The sequence below is a fragment of the Amblyomma americanum genome, chromosome 1 (genome assembly GCF_052857255.1).
Source record: "Amblyomma americanum isolate KBUSLIRL-KWMA chromosome 1, ASM5285725v1, whole genome shotgun sequence".
Lineage (NCBI taxonomy): Eukaryota > Metazoa > Arthropoda > Arachnida > Ixodida > Ixodidae > Amblyomma > Amblyomma americanum.
The window spans coordinates 208,961,798-208,989,032 of record NC_135497.1 but is presented as its reverse complement, the minus strand read 5'-3'; the positions used below and the strand labels follow the sequence as shown (position 1 = coordinate 208,989,032).

At 43.7% G+C, this 27,235-nt stretch overlaps 1 protein-coding gene across 2 annotated transcripts in view; it reads left to right on the top strand.

The window, feature by feature from the left end:
- Positions 1-26,182, top strand: part of LOC144114554 (histone-lysine N-methyltransferase SMYD3-like) — a 56,787-nt gene extending 30,605 nt beyond the window's left edge. The window contains exons 8-12 of one of the 2 annotated variants that reach the window (XM_077648372.1): positions 786-890; positions 6,517-6,595; positions 10,676-10,856; positions 18,079-18,187; positions 25,844-26,182. In XM_077648372.1, coding sequence (XP_077504498.1) covers positions 786-890; positions 6,517-6,595; positions 10,676-10,856; positions 18,079-18,187; positions 25,844-25,978 — 609 coding nt within the window. In that variant the 3' untranslated portion in view covers positions 25,979-26,182. The remainder of the gene's footprint in view (positions 1-785; positions 891-6,516; positions 6,596-10,675; positions 10,857-18,078; positions 18,188-25,843) is intronic. The other variant, XM_077648373.1, reaches the window with a different exon arrangement.
- The last annotated feature ends 1,053 nt before the right edge of the window (positions 26,183-27,235 follow it).

The following is a 27,235-nucleotide window of genomic DNA, read 5'->3' as shown; positions in this document are numbered from 1 at the left end:
CTTGTAAGAGCAACCTGGTTCTTGCAAGCCCCATTGGTGGTGGCAGCTCCTTCCAACGCAGGGCAGTGGTACATCGCTTAACCACTGCACCACTGCGCCAAGAGTGTTGTGAGGACTACGAGCACTCTATGAATGTAAAATAGAGAACCTTGCAAACCGAGACTTGAAACTGAAACCGAAGTGAAAACTGAAGTGCTACTGCGCCTAATTCACATTTGGTCAAACCACGCTCTATCATCCATCATTTTTTTTTTGCGCCATATGTGTATTCACTTTTGAAGTTGTTTTAATTTTTTATAATGCATGCCCATTCACTGATATTTGTATTTTGTGTATGTTATTATTATTATACCGCAGCGGTAGCCTAGTGGTTGAGCATCCGCCTTGCATGTGGGAGGTGCGGGTTTCGATCCCCAGTGTCGCTGGGTACCCACTGGGTACCCACTGGTGATACAGTGGGTACAAGCTTTTCCCTGGCCTGTTGCTCGGCTTATCTGGGGTGAAATGCTTGGAAAAATGGGTCTTTGACCCCACCTTGAGTAGTCGAAAATACCTTGTGCCATGGAGCTCTTTGGCCATAGAGGCCCTTGTGGCATAAAAATTCATCATCATCATCATATTATTATTGTTATTGAAATGTTTTGTTTGAGGGTTTGCAGCTAATTTATTAAATATCTTCTCCTTTCTTTTTTTATTTTGTTTAATGAATTGAAACACATTTACTCTCTCCAACCATTTCTGGTGTGATTGTAATAATTTTAATACCAGTCATTTTTATTGTGCAGATCAGAGTAAGCTACATTGATGTGATGGCTCCAAAGGAAGTGAGGATGCAGGAGTTGTCAAGCCAATACTACTTTCTCTGCTCTTGTAAAAGGTGCTGCAACAAGGTATGTTCTCACAAGTTCTCCAGTCACTGCACTGTGTAGTCAAGGTCAGGATTTTAGCTCGTGCCCCTAATTCTCCAAGTCACCATGATGTGCCGCATGAAATTGAAGCTCTTCCTTTCTCTCTTGCTTGTCCTCTTATGCTCTGAGTGGAAGTCCATTGGTAGCCTTTGTCCTTCCTACACCTCCTCTGTTTCTGTGCCCAAGAAATCACTTTCATTTCAATGTTTGGGCACCTGCTTCATCACTAGTAGTTGCTGCATGGCAGTGTTGTGCTAACAGGGTCCATTAGAAAGGCTTCAGCAACTGCAACCAATCCTTCTATGTGTGAAGCATGTAGCCAGCTCAGCAGCCTGCTTTTGTATTTTTGCTTTCTTATGAAGAGCACTTGTTTCATATTACCTTGAAATGTAGTACTACAATATACCATTCTGCTAGTCTGACATGACGAAGAAGGCTGCTGGGCCATGTTTTAGATGCCCACTTTCACCAGTGTATGAGAGATGGCTTGTGATTTGACAGGCGAGCTGTTCACTAAACGCAACTTTCTGCTTCACAAATTGTATGTAGTTATCATTTCAGGATGAAATATTTCACGCGAGGAAATGGGTGGCGATTGAAAAAAGGCGTAGTACCTTCATTGTTCCTAATAAGCATGATGCAGTCAAAATATTTGTAAACAGATCACTTCCAAGAAATTATACAAAGCTGTGTGCAAGGCTGCTTTATTGACGTGGGGAAATTGATTTCTGTGCTAAATGCTTTTCTCCACCATTGAAGTGTTCGAGTCACAGTTGAAGCTGAAGCAGACAATACATCGACCTTGAAAACATGCACAATATTTTTTTTAACTACTCAGTAATATATGCACTTTGTCAAGCACATGACTCCATCATTTGACAGTACTTGTAGTGTGGTGTGACATACAAGCCTCTCTGGAATCTCGTGCTTTGTCGCATTGGCTTGTGTTCATGGTCATCCCCGCAGGCAGTAGAGTCGCAGCTTATTAGGTTTAGGTTACTCAGCTCGTTAGCACAACCCGTTTTTCTTCCCGGTAATTTTATGTTGTTTTGATCTGTCTGCTACTGTCTGTATCTGTCTGTATTAATTATTCAAACCAAGACTTCATGGTCGCCAGAGTATAACAGAGTTTTTTGTTGTTTTCTTTACTTCATTTTCTATTCACATTTGGATAACTCCTTGTTCCATAAAAGAAATGAGCGAAACAAATGTCTTCTGTCTCACCTTGCCTATTTTTTTATTTCTTTTCTTTTGCTTGTGATCTAAAAGAATTGGAACTGGAGCAGGAATTTGTTTTTAAGGTGGTACTCAGAGGAGTGGTCTTAGAGCACAATTCATTTATGATTTTTAAAAGGTGGCAGGCAGTATTAGGCAGTGTATTCATTGTTAACTTGTGACACGGAAGAAGCCTAGTACAAAAGGAAGTTCTAAATATATTTAAAGTAACCGTAAATGTTCTTGAAAAAACAAAGCAAACCACTTATGCCATTGTTTTGCATAATCTTCTATATTCTCAGTACATCTGCTTCTCCTCACCACTGACATGGAAGTAAGAAGATACATGCTCAGAGATAGGCTGGGAGCTGTTAATTGCATTCTTGAGGTCATGGACTGAAGGAAGCTTGCAGCCTTTAACCCTTTCAGGTGTTACGTAAACGACTGCATACACTGCGAATTCGCAAGTTTTTCTGGGAGTGTGCTACAGCTGACAGTAATTTCTTTGTTTGGTATGAATTTATCGCTCTTCATATTCCAACTGGTGTGCTTTTTCATGTCGGCCAGAGAGCACAAAATAGTATTTCTGAAAACAGTGAGCTTGGCAGCACGTCTATCAACATACTCATGTAGACAGGTTTTGTCACTCATAGTTTATTTCTATGTTTATAGTGTCATGTGCACCTTCAAAAAAAAAAATATTATGATCCCCCTCAAGTACCTACTCATTTGACAAATCAGATCCTGATGCTTGGTGTTTAATAACACCAAGCATCAGGATGCCTATAAAAAAAATAAGCATCGACGTTTTGGATCCCAAACCTGTCTAATTGGCTTTCTTGAGGTCTGCATAAACTATTTAGATAAAAAAAAAATTATGGAGAAATGGCAAGTGGCACCTGAAAGGGTTAACAAAGAGGTTGGGTTCAATTATGTAGCAAGCAGTTCTGTGCATAGGTTTATTACTGATAATAAGCATAAGCAAGGCAGCAATGTGGGCTAGTTGGTTGTACATTTGGTGTGAATAACGTGCTACACACTAACAAAACGACAGTTGGAATGCGCTTGTCCTGTGTCCCCTGTTCCAGTTGTCGTTTTGTTAGTGTGTAGCGCGTTATTCACACCAAATTATTACTGATGTTTACGCTAGCACTTACTACTCTGTCACTTACTGCTTTACTGCTTATAGTCATTATGCATGAGCTCATTCATTGTTACTGGTTATGTACACTTCATGTGTAGCCTTCCAGAGTTAGATTCTAGCTTCAATCAGTACTCGCAGAAAGCAGCACTTAGGGCATTTGCATGCAAGGTGCTTTTGCACTGGTAAACAAGAAGTGGTGCAGGGCTCTGTGGGGTATCCAGTTCTCTGCTTCTTGTCACATCTTGAACTGGCCCTGCTGGCATCCTCTTTGGAAAACTGGATGGGGGTTAGGCACTAGCATTAGAGCTGCTGCTGCATCATGGTCACATTTCTCAGCTGCTAAGGAATCCTAGAACAGATACCCAGTTTTCTGCCTCCTTTTGTATTCATGGCTGTCTTTGCAGAAGCGTGCACCATAGCGCTGTTTATTTCATGGTCTAGTTTCAAGATTTCGATGTCTAAACCTGAATCATGCTTGCAGCTTCTGGTGCTATCACAATGGCAGCATCATGAAGCAGTCTGCCGAGTGATTTTGTTTTCCTTTGCTCTGTTAAATATCTTTTCTAGAATTCATGAAGTACAAGTTACATCGGCATGCTTAATGTGCTTTATCTATTATTGCAAATAATTTACTAGCTTCAGCTACTTTGCTTTCCTGTGCATGCTGTGCCAAGGAAGTTAGTGTGTAGAGTAGGCTTGTGCAAGTAGTGGTTTTTGGTTCGAAATGAATTCGAAGCAAAGAATTTTTTTCAAATAAATTTGAAGCGAATATTTTGAATACTTCTAGCGCTCAAAAAAAGGCTGAACGGCACAGATTAGGCATTTTCAAAGTCATGTATTTTTCTCTGACCACACCAGCTCCGGCCCGTGTGCAGCACGTGCAATGCGGGTGCTGGCACCTTCCAGGTACAGATCTGGGCAGTGCACTTGTGTCTGCTTGCTTCTGCTGCTGTGTGCACGTGCAGACTTGCTCTGGTATAGATGCAGGCACTCACATCTAGGAAGTGTCCAGAGATTGAACCGAAACCACACGAAACCACGACAGACACGAATCACAGAACCATGATTATCTTGATGTGAATATTTTAGTATTTCAAATACCAAACATTCGGATCAAATTGGATATCGAATACTTGACTAATTAATCAAATATTTGAAAGTATATTGAATAATCACACAGGTCCAGTGTAAAGTCAGAAGAAGTGGGAACTACCACTGTTCATGTTTACATTTCTGTCTCACTTACTACAGCCCTTTTTTCCTCGAAAATGCAAACTCTTTTGTTACAAAAGTGGTAATCTGCTTTTTGTTGTGAACTTTGTTCTTTGTCCCTATATTCCTTTTATATTCTATGCGTCTGTGTAGGTGCAGTTGAGTTGTCGGAAGGCCTGAGGAGTCCCCTAAATCATTCACTGGAATTGGCTTGCTACTATTAATTGTGTTCTTCAGTATTGGGTATGCAAAAGCAGAAAGTAGTTCATAACTGTGTTTACTGGCGCAGTCTGGTCATCTTGAAGTAAACTGAGGAAAGGTGTGCGTGTTTACACTACATGTCTGTCCTTAGCATCCAAAGCAGCTCTCAAGTTTACTAGCATGCATTACTATTTTACATGCATGACTTGCTGAAAGTTCTTGAACATTTGACCATTTCAGGGAGTCAAGAATACAGTAGAATTTCTTTGTTAGGTTTTCCAAGATGTGCTGAGGTAAAGTGTATTACCTTCGGAAACGTGTCATCCAAATCCACTAATATTTTGAAAAATGGACTCAAGAGTTCAGTAAAAAGGCACTTGTTGCCACTTTCACCTCCTATAAAGGCTAGTTAATGCTGAAGAGCGTTTCCGATGCTTGTAGGCTTCTAGCCATATTGTGAAAGAAACTTCATAACGTATCCAGTCCGATGACAGTGAGGCTGACAGTAGCCGAAATATCTTCAGTCTCACCGTTGTCATTTTCAGATCCTTCGATCCATCTCGCTTATGCACCACAGAGAAGCCGCCCTGGCAGCTGACTGCCACAGGGCTTCTTTTTGTCTTCCGTGTCCTTAGGCTTGGCCCGTTTGTATGCTAGTGCACCGTCACCATTTGTGGTTGCATCACCCCATTGCACTGATGCACTACAAAACAGCCGCCATGGCGGCCTACTGCCATTTGGTTTCTGTTGATGTTGCGTGCACCCAGACTTGGTCTGCTTGTATGTTAACACCTATCGTTGGTTGCTAAAGGTATCACACAATCAGAATTTGGCAACATCATGAAAATACTTTCTGGGATACCATGTGTTATATGGCAATGTGTGAACCAGAAGAACCATTAATACTGAAGTTTGGGTTAGTTGGCCATTATAAAGAAGAGCACACCAGAAAGCACTTGTGTTTTTTGGTGCACTGTTCTTCATTACAACGAGAAGAAAAACAATAACTCTGACATTTTAATGTGGCATCATTGGCAGTGGCGACAGCGTGAGTGAAAAAATCCTTAGATGGGCAAACTAGGCAGCCTACCTATGTGGCAGGTGGGCCACCAAGGTCATGTGACCTAGGTGGCCCACCTGCCACATAGGTGGGTTGTGGTGACATCACAAGGTCACGTGACCTAGGTGACCTTGTGATGTCATCACAACCTGCCCACCGGACTGTGAGTAAACTGTTCACCATGGCAGCTGGAACTTAAATTAATGATTGGTCAAGAGAGGTTGCTCGAGAAGAGCAACCTGGGTCTGACAAGCGCCACCAGTGACTATGTTTGAAACAGCCACCTGCGAGGGCAGTGGCGCATTGCTTAACCGCTGCACCACTGCACCAGGAATGGTATGAGGACTCCCAGCAATCTATGAATGTAAAGTAGAGAATGGCCAATTCCTCATAACACATTAACAATATCACGTCATACCCTTAAGACGGAGCTTAGTAAGCATGCTCTCCAGTTTTTATTTCTTATGATTTCGGACATATGAACTGGGGACAAGTCAGTGGTGGTCATTGGCGCAGCTTTGATGCAGTGATTGAATCCCAAAGGTTACGACAAGTTCATTGCATGGACAGTTTTCATGCAAGCTGGGAGCCGAAAAAACTCCAGACCATGTCCACAGGATAGGATTACCCTCTGCACAGTGGCAATCTGTGTTCTCTCATTCTTTTCTGTACGATATTTCACTAAAAGCAATCATTGCACTGTATGCGTACATGGCACCAAAATTTAATATTTACTGTGGGTCTTCAGTCGTGAAATGTCTGTGATCAATACCCAGGTACCTGATTGTGTATCAGAGATGTCTTCAACACTTACTGCCAGTGTGAAGGACAAGATAAAGGAGCTCGAAGGAAATGGTGAGAGCTGACTATTATGCCTCTTGAGTTGTTCCTTTTCTAATGTAATGCCACCATGATATTGCAGTACATTTTTCATAAAATTGGAATCCTAAGACAGGTGTTTTGTGGTTTTGTGCATGCACTGCAGTATAGCTTGTTAAGTGTTCAGACTTCAGTGATCAGGTCTCTACATTTACATATAGCAACCTCTGTTAATTGCCCCATTTTTTTCCAGCTATACATCTAAACCTAAACCACTGAACAACATTAGCACTGCTGTGTTGGTGTGCAGCGTAGGTGGTTAGTAAATATGGCACATCTAAAGGGTTGCAGTAACCATCCATCAGAAGAATAAACCTATGATTGTCTTGGGTTATTTGTTATCATTTCATCATCTCTGACCATTAGCACAAATAGTGATGGTAGATATTGCTACAGTGTCTTATTATATTTACATATTAAAGAGCATATTATCACCCACCTGCACGTGGGTTCATCATTTTTCTGTTTGCCATTCAGGACGAGCTGTATCGTATGTATTCTCCGGATGTGACTGGATTGTTTTCGAGAGATTGCGGTCTCGCGTATTGATTCTGCAGTGTTCGGGTCTGTTCATGACACTGCAAGTGGACTAGCTAGAAAAAATTCAAGTTATTTTTAAATAGGGCATGACTGACAGTCATGGTCATCCTGATGCCAATAGTCAACCTACCTAACTGCCTGTTTCTCATCATCATTGCATGACATTATAACGCACACACCAGCATGGAAAGACTGGTTTACATAACCTAGAGCCTAAACATTGTGTTATTGTGCCACCACAAATATCACTGTGTTGTGTTTTTTGCATAATGATGTCAGTGGTCCAACTTCTGCTTAAATAAAACTTTTCTTTTCCAATATTTGCTCCTGTCAGTCTGGTGCTTACAGTGCCTGAGCCGAAAGACGGCTTCTGGATCATATTATGCCACATTGGGCACAACAGAAAGGAGTGAAAGGTTGGGTTTGAGATCATGGATGAAGCTTGGTAGCTGTGCATACAGAAGGTCTCCTCAATTTTGGCTGCACTTTCTGCACCAGTTCAGGTGACGCAGCACTCTTTCACTCGATTTGTTAGTGCAGCTAGCACCACCTGCACTTCGGCACTAGATTTGACTTCATGCTGCATGAGTTCTTATGCACTTCTGCACTAGCCTCCCGGTGAGTTATCTTCTCGTACAAGTAGTGCAAGGTGCTTGCGCACTCCATAGCAGATGGCTCCGTGGCCATGCTTGTTTTAGAGACTGGCATTGAGACACCAGCATAACCATGCTAGACGCGTTATCTTCGCCACGCATTCACCAAACAGCTGAAATGACATTGTGCGTGCGTGCGTACACGTGTGTATACGTGTATCTGTGTAAGTACATGTAAGCAACTGGCTGGCAGGTGCACTGCATATGGGTTCTCATCTTTCTGTCCAGCCTAGCACATTGCTTTACACCATTTCTCTTTTGTGTGCAAATATTAAGCATGAAATGCTTTTAGCTCCCGTTGTTGGCGACCTTGAGGTGACGTCGACCCAAAAGACCCAAAACCGAGAGCCAACATCGGGGCGCCGATTTCCAGTCATCTGGGCACCGATTTTTCTTCATCTGGGGCACCGATTTCTCGTCATCCGGGCACCAAACGAGACTTAACGAGACGAATTCCCCACTCTTTAAGCCCTCGTACAGGACCAGCATACAAACACTAGAACGGCTTCCACACAGTCCTCAAGGATGGCACCACAGTCCCACACACTCATGCACAAATACCGCCGAACGCCGGCTGTCGAGGCGGCAGCAGTTTAAAGCATGTTTGGGCATTTGGAATCAAGTCTGTCACTGTGCAGTGGCGTCAGCTCATGGCATTTCTCCTTTGGCAGGTGGATGTATACACGCTCAGGGAGCGCTCGAACGCACTGCTTCTACATTCTTGTCAGGCCTGCATAGCGTTGTGGCCGCATATGCTTCTGCATCATTTTGCATTTCAATACCGTCTTCGTCTCAGCTGCTTAAGCTGAGCAATGGAGCCTGATGAAAAAAGAGGTAGGAAGTGTCTTGCGGAAAGCTATCGCTTTGCGAGTTATACACCATAGCAGAAGACTGCTCGCCTCTGCTGACGACGCCATGATTATGCCACTGCTCATGAAGGTGACAAGACTGCCACAGACCGAGACTGCTGCACAGTTGCAGGTGATCGCTTCAACGCGACAAGAAGAAAAACCTGCGAGAGACACTGAGCGCGCTGCCCCGTTGGAAGAAAAGCAATTGAAGGCGGCGGCGCAATGTGGCTATGCCCGTAACCATTTCATGCTTACACCTACTCTCGATTACGGGAGAGGCAGCAATTTTTATTATATGCAGCATGATGGAGCATTTGTATAAAAGACACAAAGTGTGATGTTTTTTATTAAGTCGGTGATCACAGCGTTTGTGATGACTCGCTGCGACATCCACACCTCCGCTCACAGTAGCGGCTCATTTTGAGGTTGCCAGTTAGCCCACATCTTCGCCTGTCAGCCAGTCTTTGATAGTCGCTTTGCCGACACCGTCCGTCAACAGTGAACATGAGTTGTGGAGTTCAGAGAAGTCTAGCTTATCGGCAACTGTTTTCGGATAGAATGGCGACAGCCTTAACTATACTTATAATCTAGCCACCCACCCGCCACGGTGGCTCAGCGGTTAGGGCGCTCGGCTACTGATCCGGAGTTCCCGGGCTCGAACCTGACCGCGGCGGCTGCGTTTTTATGGAGGCAAAATGCTAAGGCGCCCGTGTGCTGTGCGATGTCAGTGCACGTTAAAGATTCGCAGATGGTCGAAATTATTCCGGAGCCCTCCACTACGACACCTCTTTCGTCCTTTCTTCTTTCACTCCCTCTTTTATCCCTTCCCTTATGGCGCGGTTCAGGTGTCCAATGATATATGAGACAGATACTGCACCACTTCCTTTCCCCAAAAACCAATTATTATTATTATTAAACTAGCCGCCGCGGTGGCTCAGTCCTTATGGTGCTCGGCTGCTGACCCGAAAGACGTGGGTTTGATTCCGGCTACAGCGGTTGAATTTCGATGGAGGCGAAATTCTAGAGGCCCGTGTACTCTGCATTGTCAGTGCACGTTAAAGAACCCCAGGTGGTCAAAATTTCCAGAGCCCTTCACTACAGCATCCCTCATAGCCTGTGTCGCTTTGGGACGTTAAACCCAGTAAACAAACAAATATACTTATAGACTGTCAAAGGTCGTCACGAGTGACAATCCGAATTAATAACCTCTTTTATTAAAACTCAAAGTATATTTAATTTGTTGCCTCTTCAAAGTAATCGTTGACTCTGGGACGGTCGACCCACCACACTTTGCACAGCACAACTGAAATGGCGGTGTCAAAGTCTTCATCACTTTTGGAATTAATAAATTTCATGTCTGCGCCACGAGATGCACCACTTTGAACAAATACACAACATTCAATGCAGCTAGCATAACCCCGCCTATATGTCAAACCACGCGACAAACACCAACAAATGGCCACAGCAGATTAATGTTTTTGCACTTTCACACTCAATATGGCTACTGCGTCGACAGTGCTAATGTCAAGCTACGCTCGTGACGCAAGTACTGGTGCTGCACTAGCACGGTATTTTTGTGAACTAGTGCAGAAAGTGCAGCCAAATCGAGGAGACCTAGAATAGGCAGTTCTGTCAGTTTTTTATGTATTGATGATTGCATGTTAGGTGTTATTTATTCCCCCTCACCCCTGTTTTTTTTTTCTTTTTTTGCTTTGGTGTGTGCTGATCAGTCAAGCCAACAATAGACTCAGATATCTGGGATAAACTGCAATGAAGCCACTATGTGCTGGCTAGTAACACACAGTGATTATGGTAACTGCAATGGAAATAAAGTAAAAGAGGAAAAAGAGTTTGGGTATGTTATTCATACCTTCTGTGTGATTGTGCTCTTAATAACTGAAAAATTATTGGGGGTGTAATAATGAGTAAAATCACTGATTTGATTGCTTTTTCAAGAGGCAAGAAACAAGAGGCAGCAGGGTCACTGTTGCTGTGCTTCTGCCTTGCTGCAGTGGTAGAACGAAAGGAAACCCTCCAGCAGCTGCGCCAGTGGTCTGAAGCCTTCCAGGAGGAGCTTCCAGTGCAAGATTATGCACGTATCCTTGCCGCGGACCTGCTTTCCAAGTGCTGTCTTGGCCTGGAGGACTACAAGGCTGCACTGCCCCCTTACCTTGAACGAGAGCCCATTTACAGGCATGTGCACAAAAGGCCATATGGCACCTTTATAACTGTGTAACTTGTTGGATGATGCATCTAGCGTGAAACACTGCAGCATGTACTATCAATGCCAAAAATTCACGGGGTGCTGAATCAAGGAAAGAAAGGAAAATAGTCGCATGTCCCACAGAATAGACGATGCAGTGTGTGAGTGTCACATTTGAGTGCAAATTGAACTGTTAAATTCTGGGTTGCTAGGTCAGGGCTTCTTCATTATTTTGTCATTCCATAAAGTTTTAGTGCCTACAACCCTTTTAAGTGCTAAAACATGCAGGGCTTTGTTGTTGGCCACTTCACTTTTGCTATACTTGCGCTAAGTGAAATATAACCATGCTTCATAATCATGCTGAAGAGTTCATCATCATCGTCAGCCTTACTACACCCACTGCAGGGCAAAGGCCTCTCCCATGTCTCTCCAATTAACCCTATCCTTTGCCAGCTGCATCCACCCTTTGCCTGCAAACTTCTTAATCTCATCCGCCCACCTAACCTTTTGCCGCCCCCTGCTACGCTTACTTTCTCTTGGAATCCACTCCGTTACCCTTAAGTACCAGCGGTTATCTTGCCTTCGCATTACATGCCCTGCCCAAGCCCATTTCTTTCTCTTGATTTCGACTAGGATGTCATTAACCCGTGTTTGTTCCCTCACCCACTCTGCCCGCTTCCGATCTCTTAACGTTACACCTATCATTTTTCTTTCCATGGCTCGCTGCGTTGTTCTTAACCTAAGCTGTACTCTTTTCGTTAGCCTCCACGTTTCTGCCCCGTAGGTGAGTACCGGTAAGATTATGCTGTTGTACACTTTCCTCTTGAGGGAAATTGGTAAACTGCCTCTCATGATCTGGGAGAATTTGCCATATGCGCTCCACCCCATTCTTATCCTTCTAGTTATCTCCCTCTCATGATCCGGATCAGCTGTCGCTACCTGCCCTAAGTAGACGTATTCCGTCACAATTTCTAGGCTCTCGCTGCCAATTGTGAACTGTTGTTCCCTTGCTAGGCTGTTGAACATTACCTTGGTTTTCTGCATGTTAATTTTTAGACCCATCGATCTGCTCTGCCTGTCTAACTCATTGATCATGATTTGCAGTTCACCTCCTGAGTGACTCAGCAAGGCAATGTCATCAGCAAATCGCAGATTATTTAGGTATTCTCCATTTATTCTTATTCCCAACTGTTCCCAGTTCAGGCCTCGAAATACCTCCTGTAAACATGCGGTGAACAGCATTGGCGAGATCGTGTCTCCTTGCCTGACGCCCTTCCTTATTGTAATTTTATTGCTGACTTTATGGAGGACTATAGTAGCTGTGCAGTTGCTATATATATCTTCCAGTATTTTGACATAAGGCTCTTCTACCCCCTGATTACGCAATGCCTGTATGACTGCTGAGGTTTCCACTGAGTCGAATGCTTTCTCGTAATCAATGAAAGCTATATATAGAGGTTGGTTATATTCTGCGCATTTCTCTATCACCTGATTGATAGTGTGAATATGATCTATTGTGGAATATCCTTTACGAAAGCCTGCCTGATCATTTGGTTGATTAAAGTCTAACGTTGCCCTGACTCTATTAGCGATTACCTTAGTAAATACTTTGTAGGCAACGGATAGTAAGCTGATCGGCCTGTAATTTTTCAAGTCCTTGGCGTCTCCTTTCTTATGAATTAAGATAATGTTTGCATTCTTCCAAGCTTCTGGTACAGTCGAGGTCATAAGGCAATGCGTATACAGGGTGGCTAGTTTTTCTAGCACGATGTCCTCTCCATCCTTCAACAGATCTGCTGTTACCTGATCTTCCCCAGCTGCTTTTCCCCTTTTCATTGCTTCTAAGGCTTTCTTTACTTCATCTTTCGTTACTGGCGGGATGACGCATTGCTGTGCACTGCTGTCTTTCTCATTAACGCTCTGATTACATTGGCTACTGTACAGGTCTGTGTAGAACTCTTCGGCTACGTTAACTATCTTATCCATATTGCTAATGACATTGCCCTGCTTGTCTCTTAATGCATACATCTGGTTTTTACCTATGCCTAGTTTCCTCATCACTGTTTTTAGGCTACCTCCGTTCTTTATAGCATGCTCGATTCTCTCCATATTAAACTTCCTTATGTCGGCTACCTTGCGCTTATTTATTAACTTTGATAGCTCCGTTAGTTCTGTTCTATTGGTAGGGTTAGATGCCCTCATGTTTTGGCGCTTCTTAATCAGATTTTTCGTCACCTGAGATAGCTTCCCGGTATCTTTTCGAACTGTCCTACCGCCTACTTCTACTGCGCACTCCGTAATTATTGATGTCAGATTATCGTGCATTGATTGAACATCAAGATCATCTTCCTCAGTTAAAGCCGCATATCTGTTTTCCAGCGCTATCCTAAACTCCTGTGCTTTCCCTCTTACGGCTAACTCGTTAATGGTCTTCTTCTTCACTAGCTTCTTCCGTTCCCTCTTCAAGTCTAAGCTAATTCTAGACCTTACCATTCTGTGGTCGCTACAACGCACCTTTCCGAGGACGGCCACATCCTGAATGATGCCAGGTTTAGCGCATAGTATGAAGTCGATTTCATTTTTAATCTCACCATTGGGGCTCTTCCAGGTCCACTTCCTGTTTTCTCGTTTGCGGAAGAAGGTATTCATGATCCGTAAATTATTTCTATCCGCAAATTCGACTAATAACTCTCCCCTGCTATTTCTAGAGCCTATCCCATAGTCACCTACCGCGTGGTCGTCAGCCTGCTTCTTGCCCACCTTCGCATTGAAGTCGCCCATCAGTACAGTGTACTGCGATTTTACTTTATTCATTGCCGATTCTACGTCCTCATAGAAACTTTCAACGGTCTGGTCATCATGGCTGGATGTGGGTGCGTAGGCCTGCACCACTTTCAGCTTGTACCTCCTATTCAGCCTAATTACTATAGCTGCTACCCTCTCGTTAATACTGTAGAACTCCTCTACGTTGCCAGCTATATCCTTATTAATGAGGAATCCCACACCTAGTTCTCGTCTATCCTCTAACCCGCGATAGCACAGTATGTGTCCGTCCTTTAGTACTGTATACGCCTCACCTGTCCTCCTAACTTCGCTAAGCCCTATCACATCCCATTTAATTCCCGCTAGTTCCTCAAACAGCACTGCTAGGCTAGCCTCACTAGCTAAAGTTCTAGCGTTAAACGTTGCCAGGTTCAGATTCCAATGGCGGCCTGTCCGGAGCCAGAGATTCTTAGCACCCTCCGCTGCGTCACAGGTCTGACCGCCGCCGTGGTCAGTTGCTCTGCAGCCGCTGGGGACTGAGGGCCGAGGGTTAATTGGTTTGATCATAGAAGGTTGTGGCCAAGTACTACACCAGGGTGGCCAAATCCTGCTCTGGTGAGAGAGTGCGTTGTCGGTTCTGGTCACCGAGATCAGGCCGCACTCCAGGCCTGGTTATGCAATTCCATCGACACGCGGATTTTTTTTTTTTTTAAACCCGGTGGAGAATTGCGCGGCACCAGGATTTGAACCCCGGTCCTCTTGCACGCGAGGCGGATGTTCTACCTCTACGCCATCGAACCGAATTCAAAAAGCCATAAGTGTCCAGACCTACGTGCCGTGTAATCCACCAGAATCTGATTTTTTTTTTTATTCAATTGCAGCGAACAATATGTATAATTGCCTATTAAAGTTGTGCTGGTACTCCGCCGAGGGTATCTGTCAGAAGTGCTGGTAAAAATGACGCCCTTCGCGTCAGGAATGCAGTAGAAGTGCCTCATGTGTCTTGAACAAACAGCGCGAACAAAGACGAGCACAAAAGACAAGAAGGCGAACGACACGGCGCTGACTAACAACTGAGGGTTTATTGCTGATCACACAAGTATAAATACATGGATGTCGGCAATGAGGGAAAGGTTTACAAAGTGGAAAAAACCAAAAACAAAACGTAAATGTGACAACAGCAACATAAGCACGCTAGAAATCAGCCGAGATTATCAACCCCCAGGAGTGACAGCTCTTTTTGCAGAAGTGTTAGCGAAGGGGTACTTATACATGCATTTCCCTGCTTGAATATGTTGTATGCCTCGATAATTTCCCTCGCAGTTTTTTCCCGATTTTTGGCAATGACCTTGGTTTCATGATATAGCGGTACGCACTGTTTTTTCTCTTTCTTTGCCCATTCACAATCCCGGCAATGAATGCCGAGATGACCTGAAACTACTTTTGACACTTTATAGCTGTGTTCGCTCAGCCTTTTATTTATGCAACGTCCCGTCTGTCCGACGTACTGCCCTCCACAAGGCAGAGGGATGTTATAAACAACCCCCTTATCACAAGGAACGAAGCGTTTATAACATCCCTCTGCCTTGTGGAGGGCAGTACGTCGGACAGACGGGACGTTGCATAAATAAAAGGCTGAGCGAACACAGCTATAAAGTGTCAAAAGTAGTTTCAGGTCATCTCGGCATTCATTGCCGGGATTGTGAATGGGCAAAGAAAGAGAAAAAACAGTGCGTACCGCTATATCATGAAACCAAGGTCATTGCCAAAAATCGGGAAAAAACTGCGAGGGAAATTATCGAGGCATACAACATATTCAAGCAGGGAAATGCATGTATAAGTACCCCTTCGCTAACACTTCTGCAAAAAAGAGCTGTCACTCCTGGGGGTTGATAATCTCGGCTGATTTCTAGCGTGCTTATGGTGCTGTTGTCACATTTACGTTTTGTTTTTGGTTTTTTCCACTTTGTAAACCTTTCCCTCATTGCCGACATCCATGTATTTATACTTGTGTGATCAGCAATAAACCCTCAGTTGTTAGTCAGCGCCGTGTCGTTCGCCTTCTTGTCTTTTGTGCTCGTCTTTGTTCGCGCTGTTTGTTCAAGATGCTTAACCAACTAGCCCGCCAAAACGTGTTAATGCCTCATGTGACTGAAAGTTATGGATAAACCATTCGCTACTGGATAGGAAGCTCTTACTAAAAAGTTGCATGCCTTTCTGTGTGTAGGATGGTGTCGAGAGTATATGCATTACTCAGTCAACTGAGTTGTGGCGAACTCAGTAAGGCTAATGCCATTAAATTTGAGTGTGTGGCACCGCGTGAACGGTATAAAAACTTTAAGCAGTAAGCACTTAATGCCATTGAATTTGTTCGTTTGGCACGGGTATGAATTGTATATCAAAGTGTGTTGGTGACAGCACCTTGAACAGCTTTTCTGTGTCTGCTTGATTCGTGGTGTTGCTGAATGGTAGAGACGATTGAGTAGCCGGATTTAAATTGATGGTTGGTATATGTAGCGTTGAATATTAGAGTAGAACTCCGCTAAAGTAAATTCGAATATAATGGAAACTCTGAAAGTGGAACTGTGGTCTTATTTCGCCTTCCATAGAAGACTGTACTTTTTTTTCGATTATAGTTAAGATTTTCAAGAAACGGCTATAGTAAAGAGTGTCTGGCCGGGATGACATACTTCCCGCTGAATTACGACAACGCGGCACGCGCGAGGCCAACATTCGGAGGGAAATGGATACCAAAGACTATAAAACCATGCACTTTGAGATAGCTTAATCACCAAGCGCGGAAGTTGTGAGGAGAAGCCAACTTATGAAAGACCTTGGAGTTGGGAGGTAAAGCGCGTGATGCGCATGGAAAGAAAATTAAAGCTAGCTATGAGCGCAGAAAGAAGGCGGCACGGGTCGCTAAGCAAGGAAGGACGCTAAAAGTGCGGTGAAGAGTAGGGAAGGGTAGAAAAGGAGCGAACATTTGCAGCTCGGCAGCGCAAAGCACAGGGCAGCACGGCAGTGCAAAGAAACGGAGTCGCGGCGGCACTGCGTGAACGGTACCGGTATTATTATTATTATTATTATTGTAGTTTTTCTTTTGCCTTTATTTCACGGGACCTCAATGTGGGTCCCATCTTTGTGACATGCATGAATTACAAAGTGCTCGATTAGGCGGAATTTTTCATACAGTGTTTCACATGCGAAAAAGTGGCTGTTTCATCTGATCAGGATATACAGTACTAAGGAATAATAGCAAGACATTGCATTTGAGTGGTGTAAAGATAGATTACAATAATAGCATGTGGCAATGATGATAGGTTGTATGGATGTAATCTGAACTGCTTTGTTTCTTTAAATGCTTTCAAATAAATCATAATGGATACTTGAGTAGCTTCATTATGCTTACTTTAATCACAATAGAGGAAGTTGTTACATTCCACAATCATACTAACTTGTCGGCTAATAAACTAAGGCTCACTAATTAAATTAGGGCCACCGCGGTGGCTCAGTGGCTATGGCGCTCTGCTACTGACCCGAAAGACGCAGTTCGATCCCTGTCATGCAAGTCGAAATTCGATGGAGGCGGAATTCTAGAGGCCCGTATACTGTGCGATGTCAGTGCACATTAAAGAACCCCAGGTGGTCGAAATTTCCGGAGCTCTTCACTACAGCGTCCCTCATAGCATGAGTCGCTTTGGGATGTTAAATCCCCATAAATCAAATCAGTTAAATTCGTAAGTGCTCTGGATAAAATTGTTATTAGATTTTCAAAAATGTGATGTTACTGGTTGTTGTGGTTCATTCAGTTTTGAATGAGTTGAAGCTCAAAACTTAAGTTGTGTATGAAGGGAGTGCATGTCGCATGAACAGGCAACAGGCTGATTCTGGTGGTGCTCAACCCTCTTAAAGAGAGATGCAGCTTTCAGCAAAAATTTTTCTATTTCTTGATGTATTTACATTAAATGTCTTGAGCGTGTTAGCAATAATTTCGTTACTACTCTTACAAAATTTCACTGTTATGTCTCTAGAATATTGTTTTCTTGTATTTTTCCTCAGAACCTTGTGAAAAAGCTGCAGAGTTGAGAAAATATGGCAGAAGGCTGGTTCAACGTTCATTGCATTCCTACTGGCATGCTACAGTCAAGATCTTGACTTGTAGCACATCGCTAGGAACTGAAAGGCCTCTTAGTTCACAGGTTCACTAATTAATGCATTAAGGCCCTTTAGTAGTCTCTGCTGCTGAGATTAATGAGATTCCAGCGAAACCACTTGGCTGGTTTGTATGGTTAATTCATAGGCATTTTTGAAAGTTTTATTTGCAGTATTTTATAACTTCTGAGTGCTGATATGTGGTGTAATGGGTGTAAATTCTGAGAAGAGTGCTGATAATATCTTTTAGTAGTGCCTCCAGACTACTTACTGCAGCTACTGTATTTTGTTTTGCAGAGAGTGTTATGGACAGCACAGTCCTATCTATGCTGTGCTGTTGTATAGCATAGCCAAGCTCTATCATGTTACAGTGCAACTTGAGAAGGCCATGGAGTACTTTAAGAAGGTAAGGTGCCCAAAGACTCCATATAGGATAAAGCCTGCAGCTTTTTATTTTGGGAAATGTTGCCTGCATGTTGTTTGAGCTGCATTTTTAGATATTGTATTACATGCATAGCAGGCACAATTACATAATGAGTATGCCCTTTGGTTGGAATTTTTTTGGTTGTAATGTTAAATAATTACCCTGTGTAGTGAACGCACACCTCAAATTTTAAAAATATTTAGTCCGAATAGTGTGTCCATTATGCAGGTAAGTATGGTGTATTCAATAAAGTTTGAAAACCCCTTATTGGTAGGGATATCATTGATTCAGATTTAATGGGAAGACTCCCAGTTTTAGGATTTCATTGTGCAAAAATGTGACTGGCTTTTTTTTTCTTTACCTAGGATGGAAACCTAGTTGGTTCTTTCATGTTGCGTACTGAATGTACTCTGCATTGACATATCTAGTTCAAACAGTGAGGAACTCTTTCCGGTGTTTTGCTTTATCAGTTGAAGTGACTGCTATAATCACTAGTCATAACACTGAGGATTGGGTATACATTTTTAAAGTGGTTTAGTTTATGGGGTTTAATGTCCCAAAGCAACTCAGGCTATGAGAGACGCCGTAGTGGCCGAATTTGGATAATTTAGACCACGTGGGGCTTTTTAATGCGCACTGACATTGCACAGTACACTGGCCTCTTGCATTTCGCCTCCATCGAAATGAGACTGCTGCGGCCAGGATCAAACCCACATCGTTTGGGACAGCAGCCAAGCACCATAACCACTGAGCCACCACGGCGGCTACATTGTTGAAGTACCAGTTTATATGGTTGTAAACTCTGCTGTAGGTATTGACTTTCTGATAAATATGTTCTCATTTCTACTTTGTATCTTTATTTATGTTAAAATGAGGCATGCTAGGAACCAAAAAGTAAGTGAAAATGCAGACCCGGAAAACCCAGAATTTCCGAGTAATGTAGATAAAAGCTCGGAAATTTCCTTTCTTTTTTCTTGGTATAGGGACATGCACTCAGCGAAAAAAATCTGATATTGCTTCTAAATAAACTCAGAAAGTGCAGAAGCCTACAAATTGAACATCTGTTGACAGTCCAGGTGAAATCTTAAGGCATCATGGTAGTAAACTCCGCTGGTTGGTGCTAGATTGTAAATTCTTCACAATGCAAAAAGTGAGCACAAAGAATAAACAGAAAATTGTCATAAAAGCATTTGTGTGTCCACTTCCTGTCGTCCCTTTGTCTTCTTGTTACGTGGCATAAAATATCAACAGTATTCTACCCAAGGCTTAATTATCTGGCTAAAAAGCAAAGTTAGCCCCCATGTTGTAGGTATGGTTTATTTGTTAAGAAAGGAATCTGGTGTACTTCTCTTGCATCTCTTCCACCAGTGACTAACACTAATGCTACACAGGCATTGTTTTTCTTTAAAATGCCTTCAAATTGAATATCATTTGACTGAGCTGCTGGTCTACACAAGGTTGTCTAAAGGGGGAAGAGGGTATTAGAAAACATCTTTTTAATGAAGTCACATTAATGAGACTGTAAGGAAACATATTTTTGCATGCTGATTGCAAATATGTCATTTAATTTGATGTAAAGCAAGTCCTTGTGCACTTAAGTAATAGGGTACGTAACTGTTTGCCAAGACAGTTCAGGAAATTTTGCTGTAGCAGACTTGCTAATACCATTGGTTTCTCTTGACATTAAGGTATGCAAAGGTAAAATTACCATCCTACCTATCATATAAGTTGAGTTATAAGGTTTTGAAGTTGCCACTTTAGGAATGGGAAGAAAAATTTGTATTCCTGTTTCTGAAATGACAACTTCAAAACCCTATAACTCAACTTCTACGATAGGCAGGATAATTTTAGCCTTGCTACATAACTTGATTTCAAGAGAAACCAGTGGCGTGAATTTTTGCAAGTTCCATGCAGCAAAATTTCTTGAAAGTTCTTAGCAAAAAGTTACATATCATATTACATAAGTGCACAAGGACTTGTTTTACATAAAATTAAAAGACATATTTGGAATAAGCATGCAAAAATATATAATCTCTGAACATTTGATAATTGCAACTACGTGATTAATAAAAAAATTTTTAAAGACCCTCTTTGGATGAACTGTCATTAAATCATTAAAGTTAATGGAACAATACAAAGATACTCGAGACTTTACAAATGCCTTCAAAGCGCAGGCACTTATACCTTCATGCATAGCATCCTCGTGCCATCATTTAAAAAATGAAAATTTGTGAGTAAATTTTAGCGAATACTACGTGCAATAGTAATTGCATTATTTCATGTGGCCAGTGTAGCTGCACTATGTGGTGGCTATTACGGTCACCTTCAGTCTCATTGGCTTCAGTTTTTGCAGCAGCTGTCGCGGTGGCTGAGTGGCTATGGCGCTCGGCTGCTGACCCGAAAGACGCGGGTTCGATCCCGGCCACTGCGGTAAAATTTCGATGGAGGTGAAATTCTAGAGGCCCGTGTTCTGTGTGATGTCAGTGCACGTTAATAACCCCAGGTGGTCGAACCGGAGCCCTTCACTATGGAGTCCTTCATAGCCTGAGCTGTTTTGGGACGTTAAACCCCCATAAACCAAGCCAGTTTTTGCTGCCTCAATTTTGGAGCTCAGCTGCATAATGGCAGCTGCCCTTAAAACAAACTGAAAGCCATGATTGATGCTTTCACCGTGATTTATAATTGTAAAACAGCAGAGATGACAAACTCACAAAACAAGGGAATGGACAGCAACACATACACACAGAGCATTAAAACACCAATTTTTTCGGGTAATGTAAAAGGAAGAAAGGCATGTTGCTCACACTCTTTCAACCGTATCTCATGTCCAGGAGAGTCTGCAGTGGGTGAACTTTCAGTGCCTGCTTGAAACTGTTGCACATTTGTGATGCTTGGAGAGATCATTACTTGATGCAGGTGAATCTGGCTGCTGCTAAGTTTATGGGGTAGGCAAAAAATTTGTTATGAAGGAGTGTTGTGTGCGCGTCAAACAACATACATGTGTTGTTATCGCATGCTGTATACACGTGCGCACTATTCAGCTGTTGCTCATCTGATAGCCCGTGCTGGCTTTAAAAGACCACTTTTGTCGACCCATCCTGCTCACTAATGTAATCTGCTTAGGTCCTGCCAAGCAGCAGGAATAAACATTCGTCGATGTTTTGTCTACCCTGCCCAGTTCCTGGATGCCAAACATAACATATTGGCAACAAGGGTGGGACTACCGTACAGAATTCACAGCATGAGGAATCTGGCTCCAGTGTAGAGAGATTCCTGCCTTGAAGATTGCTCAGTGGTGGAATTCCTGAAATCAGCATTGCGGCGGCAGAAACTTTAAGTGAGTCCTGAGTCATATGGCGGGTTTGAAGCTTTCAACAAGACCACGAGCAACTGGTGCTCGTATGAGGAAGGACTGAAGGCTTACGTTTTGGTCAACGATGCTCCCACCGAAAAGAAGGTTCTTGCTTTTCTTAGTCTCATCAGTGCTGCTCAGGTCGTTGAAAGCACTGGGCGCACTGTCCTTGCAAGAGTTTGGCTGTCTTCTGAAACTCCTGGGCGATCACCTGGCACTGCAGCCATGCATAATTGCAGAGCGTGCTGAAATTTTAAAGTGCCGAATTTGTCACTAAACTTCAAAGCCTAATACAGAGTTGCAAATTTGGAAGTTTCCTGGACTAATTGCTTCAGGGCTGTTTCGTCTGCAGTCTGCTCTGTGAAGACAATCAACGTGTATTGTTCATGGAGGACTAAAAGTGAACCATCCAGAAGGCCGTAGATAGAGCTCTAGCCATGGACATTGCAATGAAAAGCATGGCATTCACGCATAATAGCGTGCCCGCAGCGCCAGATGTGAATAAAGTTTGAGTCGAAAAACAGTCTCCTTCTGATGCGGCTCACCTAATCATTCTAGTGAACCGTACCTTCATATTGGCGATACACGTTACAATTGTAACTGCAAAGGGCACATTCAACGTGTGTGCCACAATGGAAAGAAAGCTAGGGAGACAAAGCCTCGGAAACGAGTGAAGAGGCTGGCATCTGTCTGAAACAAGTCGTCTGTCCCACTTCAAACAGTCAACGTAGCCCCATTTACGGTGGCCCTGAACGCCGACAGCGTCCTGCAGACAGTGGCGCTTGACACTAGCGCAACTGTATCTGTCATTTTGCGGCGCAAACTTAAGAAGCTTTTTCTACATAAGCAACTTCAGCCAGCTTCATTAAAACTGTGCACATATACTGGAGCGCTAGTGAAACCGAGGGGTCTGGCAAAAGTCGTTGTGAACCACAACAATCAGACCATAGAGCTTCCCCTGTACGTCGTGGGCACTATAGGACCAGCACTTCTCGGCAGAGAATGGTTGCAAGATATTCGGCTGGATTGGAAGAACCTGGCTTTTTTGAAGCAGATTGGTCCTTCCTGAAACACGTCAAAGCAGTGGGAACAAAAGCTGGAAGCCCTGCTAGGCGGTCATTCCGAGCTCTTCAAGAACGAGCTAGGTACTATCGCAGAAGAGCGGGCTGTGCTTGTCCTTCGTGAAGGGTTGCAGCCAAAGTTCGCAAAGGCAAGAAGCATTCCATTTGCTCTGCAAAGTGCAATAGAAGCTGAATTTACAAAATTGGAGAAGCTTGGCATTATAACACCTGTTGCTACAAGTGACTACTCAACGCCCTTGGTACCGGTGGTAAAGAGGGATAGAATCCTCCGGCCGTGTGGCGATTATAAAACAACCATAAATTCCTGTCTGGAAGTAGACCACTACCTGCTACCTTGTATAGGTGACCTAGCAGCGCTTGTGGGAGACAAGGGATTTTCCCAGTTGACCTCAACAGGGCCTACCAGCAGGTCATCATGGCGGACAGCTCCACGTAGCTACTGACATTAAACATGCTCAAGGGCTCGTACAGCATGAACCATCTGGTTTTTGGCGTTTTTTGTACCCAAAGCATATTTCAAAGAATCATGGACAACATGTCGAAAGGGTTGGAAGGAGCTGGTTGCTAGCTTGATGACGTTCTGGTCACAGACAAGACCAAGGAAGAACGCTTCCACAATTTGGAAGCCTGGTGTGGAAAGTGCTCGTTTCTTCAACGAAAGCTCCGTTATCTGGGCCATCAACAGCAAACACCATCAACGCCGATGGTGTTTGCACATCCCCTGAAAAGGTATCGGCATAGCTGAGTGCACCTGTTCCAAAGCCCAAACACCAAGTGCAGACTTTGCTTGGGAGGGCGAACTATTACAACAAGTTTGTAATACAACTTCTGCCGACTTTGGCTCAGCCATTCTACAAGCTGCTAAAGCAAAAAACGGTGGACAGGGGATGAGTCCTGCCAGATCGCTTTCAAGGCGATAAAAGCAGCTATGGCTTGTCCCCCTCCCCCCCAAAGTTCTTGCCCCTTACGATCTGAACTTGCCTGCAACGCACCCCAATACCGCATAGGCACGGTTCTTCTGCAGAGAATGACAAATGGATCAGTCCGACCAGCTGCGCATGCATTCCCCATATTATCAAGTGCCAAGAAGAATGACAGTCAGATTGAGAAAGAAGCCCTTGCCCTCGTATTCGGCGTAAAAAAAACTAATTTCTACGTATACGGGAACATTCTTCACGCTCGTTACTGATCATAAACCACTGCAGGCAATTTTTGGCCCAAAAAGGGCATTCCTGTGATGGCAGCTGCACATATGTAATGGTGGGCCGTGGCGTTGTTAGCCTACGATTACACCCTTGAGTTTAAGAAATCTAGTGACAACTCGGAAGCAGATTGTCAATCGTGGTTGCCGCTCGGCAGCAGTGAACAGGAATCGGCAGAAGAAAGTGAGACTTTCTATTCGCTTCGTTTTGAAACACTTTCCTTCACAGGCCAGGAGCTCATGAAACAAGGCGTGACCCCTTACTGAGCAAGGTACTAAGCTTACAAGTTCTGGCTAGCCATCGTACATCTGGCTGTTTATGAAAAGGATTTGAAACCTTTCTTCGACAAGCATTTGGAGCTCGCAGTTGATCACAAGTGTTCAATGTACAGCATGAGAGTAGTCATGCCTCCGAAACACCAAGACTTCTTGCTTGAGGAACTGCATCAGGGTCACCTCGGTATCGTGAGAATCTAAGAACTCGCGAGGAGCTACGTCTGGCGGCCGGCAATTGATGCGAACGTGGAGCAACACTTAAAGAGATGTCAAAAGGGTCAGAAGCAGTGCAACAAACCAATGCGAGCTCCTCTTCATCCCTGGTTATGACCTACTTTGCCCTTGCAGAGAGTTCACTTGAACTTCGCTGGACTCATGAAAAACAAAAAGTTCCTCGTTGCTGTCAGTGTGCACTCAAAATTGCCGGAAGTCTGCGTTATGTAGAAGACTATGGCCTATCACACAATCCAGTGTCTCCAAGACCTGTTCTCTCGTTTTGGTGTACCAGAGACCATCATGACCGACAGCAGACCACAGTTTGTTTTTGAAGCACTCAAGAGCTTCGTCAAAGGCTTCAGTGGTCGTCATATCGTGAGTGCAGTGCACCTTCCAAACACTAACGGCCTTGTGGAGAGATTTGTATTATAGTTAATAAAATCTGCATTGCGGAAAGGATGACCCAAAGACTCCTTGCACTCCACCTTAGAGACGTTCCTGCTGGCATACCGCAGCACGTTTAATGTAACTACGAGGAAGACACCAGCAAATGCTTTCATAGGTAAACAGCTTTGCACAAGACTCAACATAGTCAAGCCTTCAGTCCAAAGAAAAGTGACTAAGTGACAGCTTGCCAATACAGTGCGACAGAAAGCGCATGAGTGACTTTTCAACATCCACGTTGAGATCCTATAGAGGTTCTAACAAATGGGTTCCTGGCACGATCGTTAAGCAGTCTGGCCGTGTTTAATAGTTTGAGTTAGGATGAATCGTGGGGTGCACATCTGATGTCATCAAGATCAGCTCCTTCATAGTTTTGAGCACTCACAGCAGAGCACATTGGATGACTTTATACCACATATCAGGGATCATGAAAGCTACGCTGAGCCACTTCCAGCTGTGGCCCCTGCAGTAACAAAGAACCCTCTAAAGGAGCAGTGCTACCCACATGACACTGTTGTGCCGCTTATTACATGGTTTCGAGTTTACGGTTGCTTATTACAGCTCTGAAAGTTGTATGTGTCCTTACATGCATGGAAAACCTACTCAACCCAGCAACGACCCTAAGCTGGTGATAAGACTGAGCAGACGGTGCTATATGCTAGCCAACAGCCCTTAGCTAGGAGATGGAGCCTCCTGATCTGCAAACGAAATGTCTTGATAATTACAAATATACTTTTGTGGGACGTCCTACAAATTGCTGCTTCGAGATCTGCATTTCCAACCATATTTGCCATTTGGTGTCCGCTTAGAACTATAACTCGTGGTTGGAGTGGCCTTTTTGTTGAGAGAAAGACAGCACTCGTGAAGACGGTGCCACCTTTTCCGTTGTCATCACCATTTCGCTGTAGTTGCAAATATGCTATCCTGCGTGCAAGTTTTCTTGGAAGTTTATTTACGAACACGAATATCCTTCTTAGTCTAGGCTAAAGTAAAAAAAATTATATTGCTTCTGCTGTATTATATTGCAGAGGGCATTATAGCAGAGTGTGATTATGGGTTGTTTGCAGGCTGAAGCTGTACTGGCCACCAGCCACGGACGTTCCCATCCACTCTACATGCACTTGACAGAAGCATATGACCACTGCAAGTTTGAAATGGAAAATCCGGGAAGAGGCAAGGGTGTCACTTTTAAAGCGCTGTGACAAGCACTCTGAATTCCAGAAGTGTGGAGTGTCTTATCTGTATTGTGTTTTAATTTCAGAGGAACTTACCTCACAGTTATGTAATATATATGGCAAATGCAGTTTATTGATTTCTTTTGAGTCGGGCCAAGCGTGCCAAAGGTTCCGGTGCATTAGTACATAATGTACCTAGGAAGTTAAATAAAAAAAACAAAAACAAGTACACAGTTGTGCTGTTGAGTGGCATTATTTGACCAATTCTTGAGCCATTCCTTGGGTATGGTAAGTAAACACGTCCAGTAGTTTGGGTATATGGCTGTGAAGCTGTTGGTCGAGTTCATGTATGTGTCCTACCCACAGCCTGCAACACTCACAAGTGGTGGTGCAAGTCAAAAGTGCCGACAACCTATCTTCTCGTTAGCTTTCTGTGTTGCCACACTGTGAGCCCAGAAAGAGCGAGCTAAATGAGAACGTAGTATAGCATGACATAATTGGCATCGAAATGACTGGCAAAGTGTGAGTACCACTCCCAGCCACTGCCGGGGAGTCACAGGGATATTGTTACATGGGATAGTTAAAAGGCCAGTATGTTGAATTCGAGTGTGTAGGATACTGTGCTGTGCAGCAAACAAGTGACCATAACGTAAAAACACAGAAAAAACTTGGGGTTTTTCGAAGAAATTTGCTTTCATCTACAGTACCTCAAGGTGTCGAAATTGCTTTGGAAGGTGTGACCTTTTCACTGTGCATAGTATGTGTGCTTTGTCACAAGACGATGACAGTTAAGATTCAGCCTTTTTCAGTGCAGGAATCACAGTTTGCAAAAATACTGCTTGGCAGCGATGTCCTGAGCTGAACAACCATAAGGTGCACTTGCGAGAACTTTCCTTTGTGGTCACGGATGTATTTTACACTGCTTACCATGGAAAAAATCCATCATACAGCTATCGTTGGAAAGGGGCAGTTTACAGCATGCTCCAAACTGAGAGAATTCAGAGAGTTGAAACGCAATGAAATTACTGCTGTTCCTAATTCCTTGGAATGGAATGGATATTTCTTGACTGCAAGGCTGTGGGCTTCGGCACCATCTTTGCAAGTCAAACTACGGACTGTATGATGCAAGGTCTAAGGAGAATGCAAGCATACATGAACGGACCCTCACAGGCCGCCTGAGGAGAAAGTGATGCCTCCATCACGGGGACGCAGAGTATGCCTAAAAGTGCGCTCCTCAAGCGGTCGCACTCTGCTGAACGTCTTCCATGTAATTTTCTGCGGCTC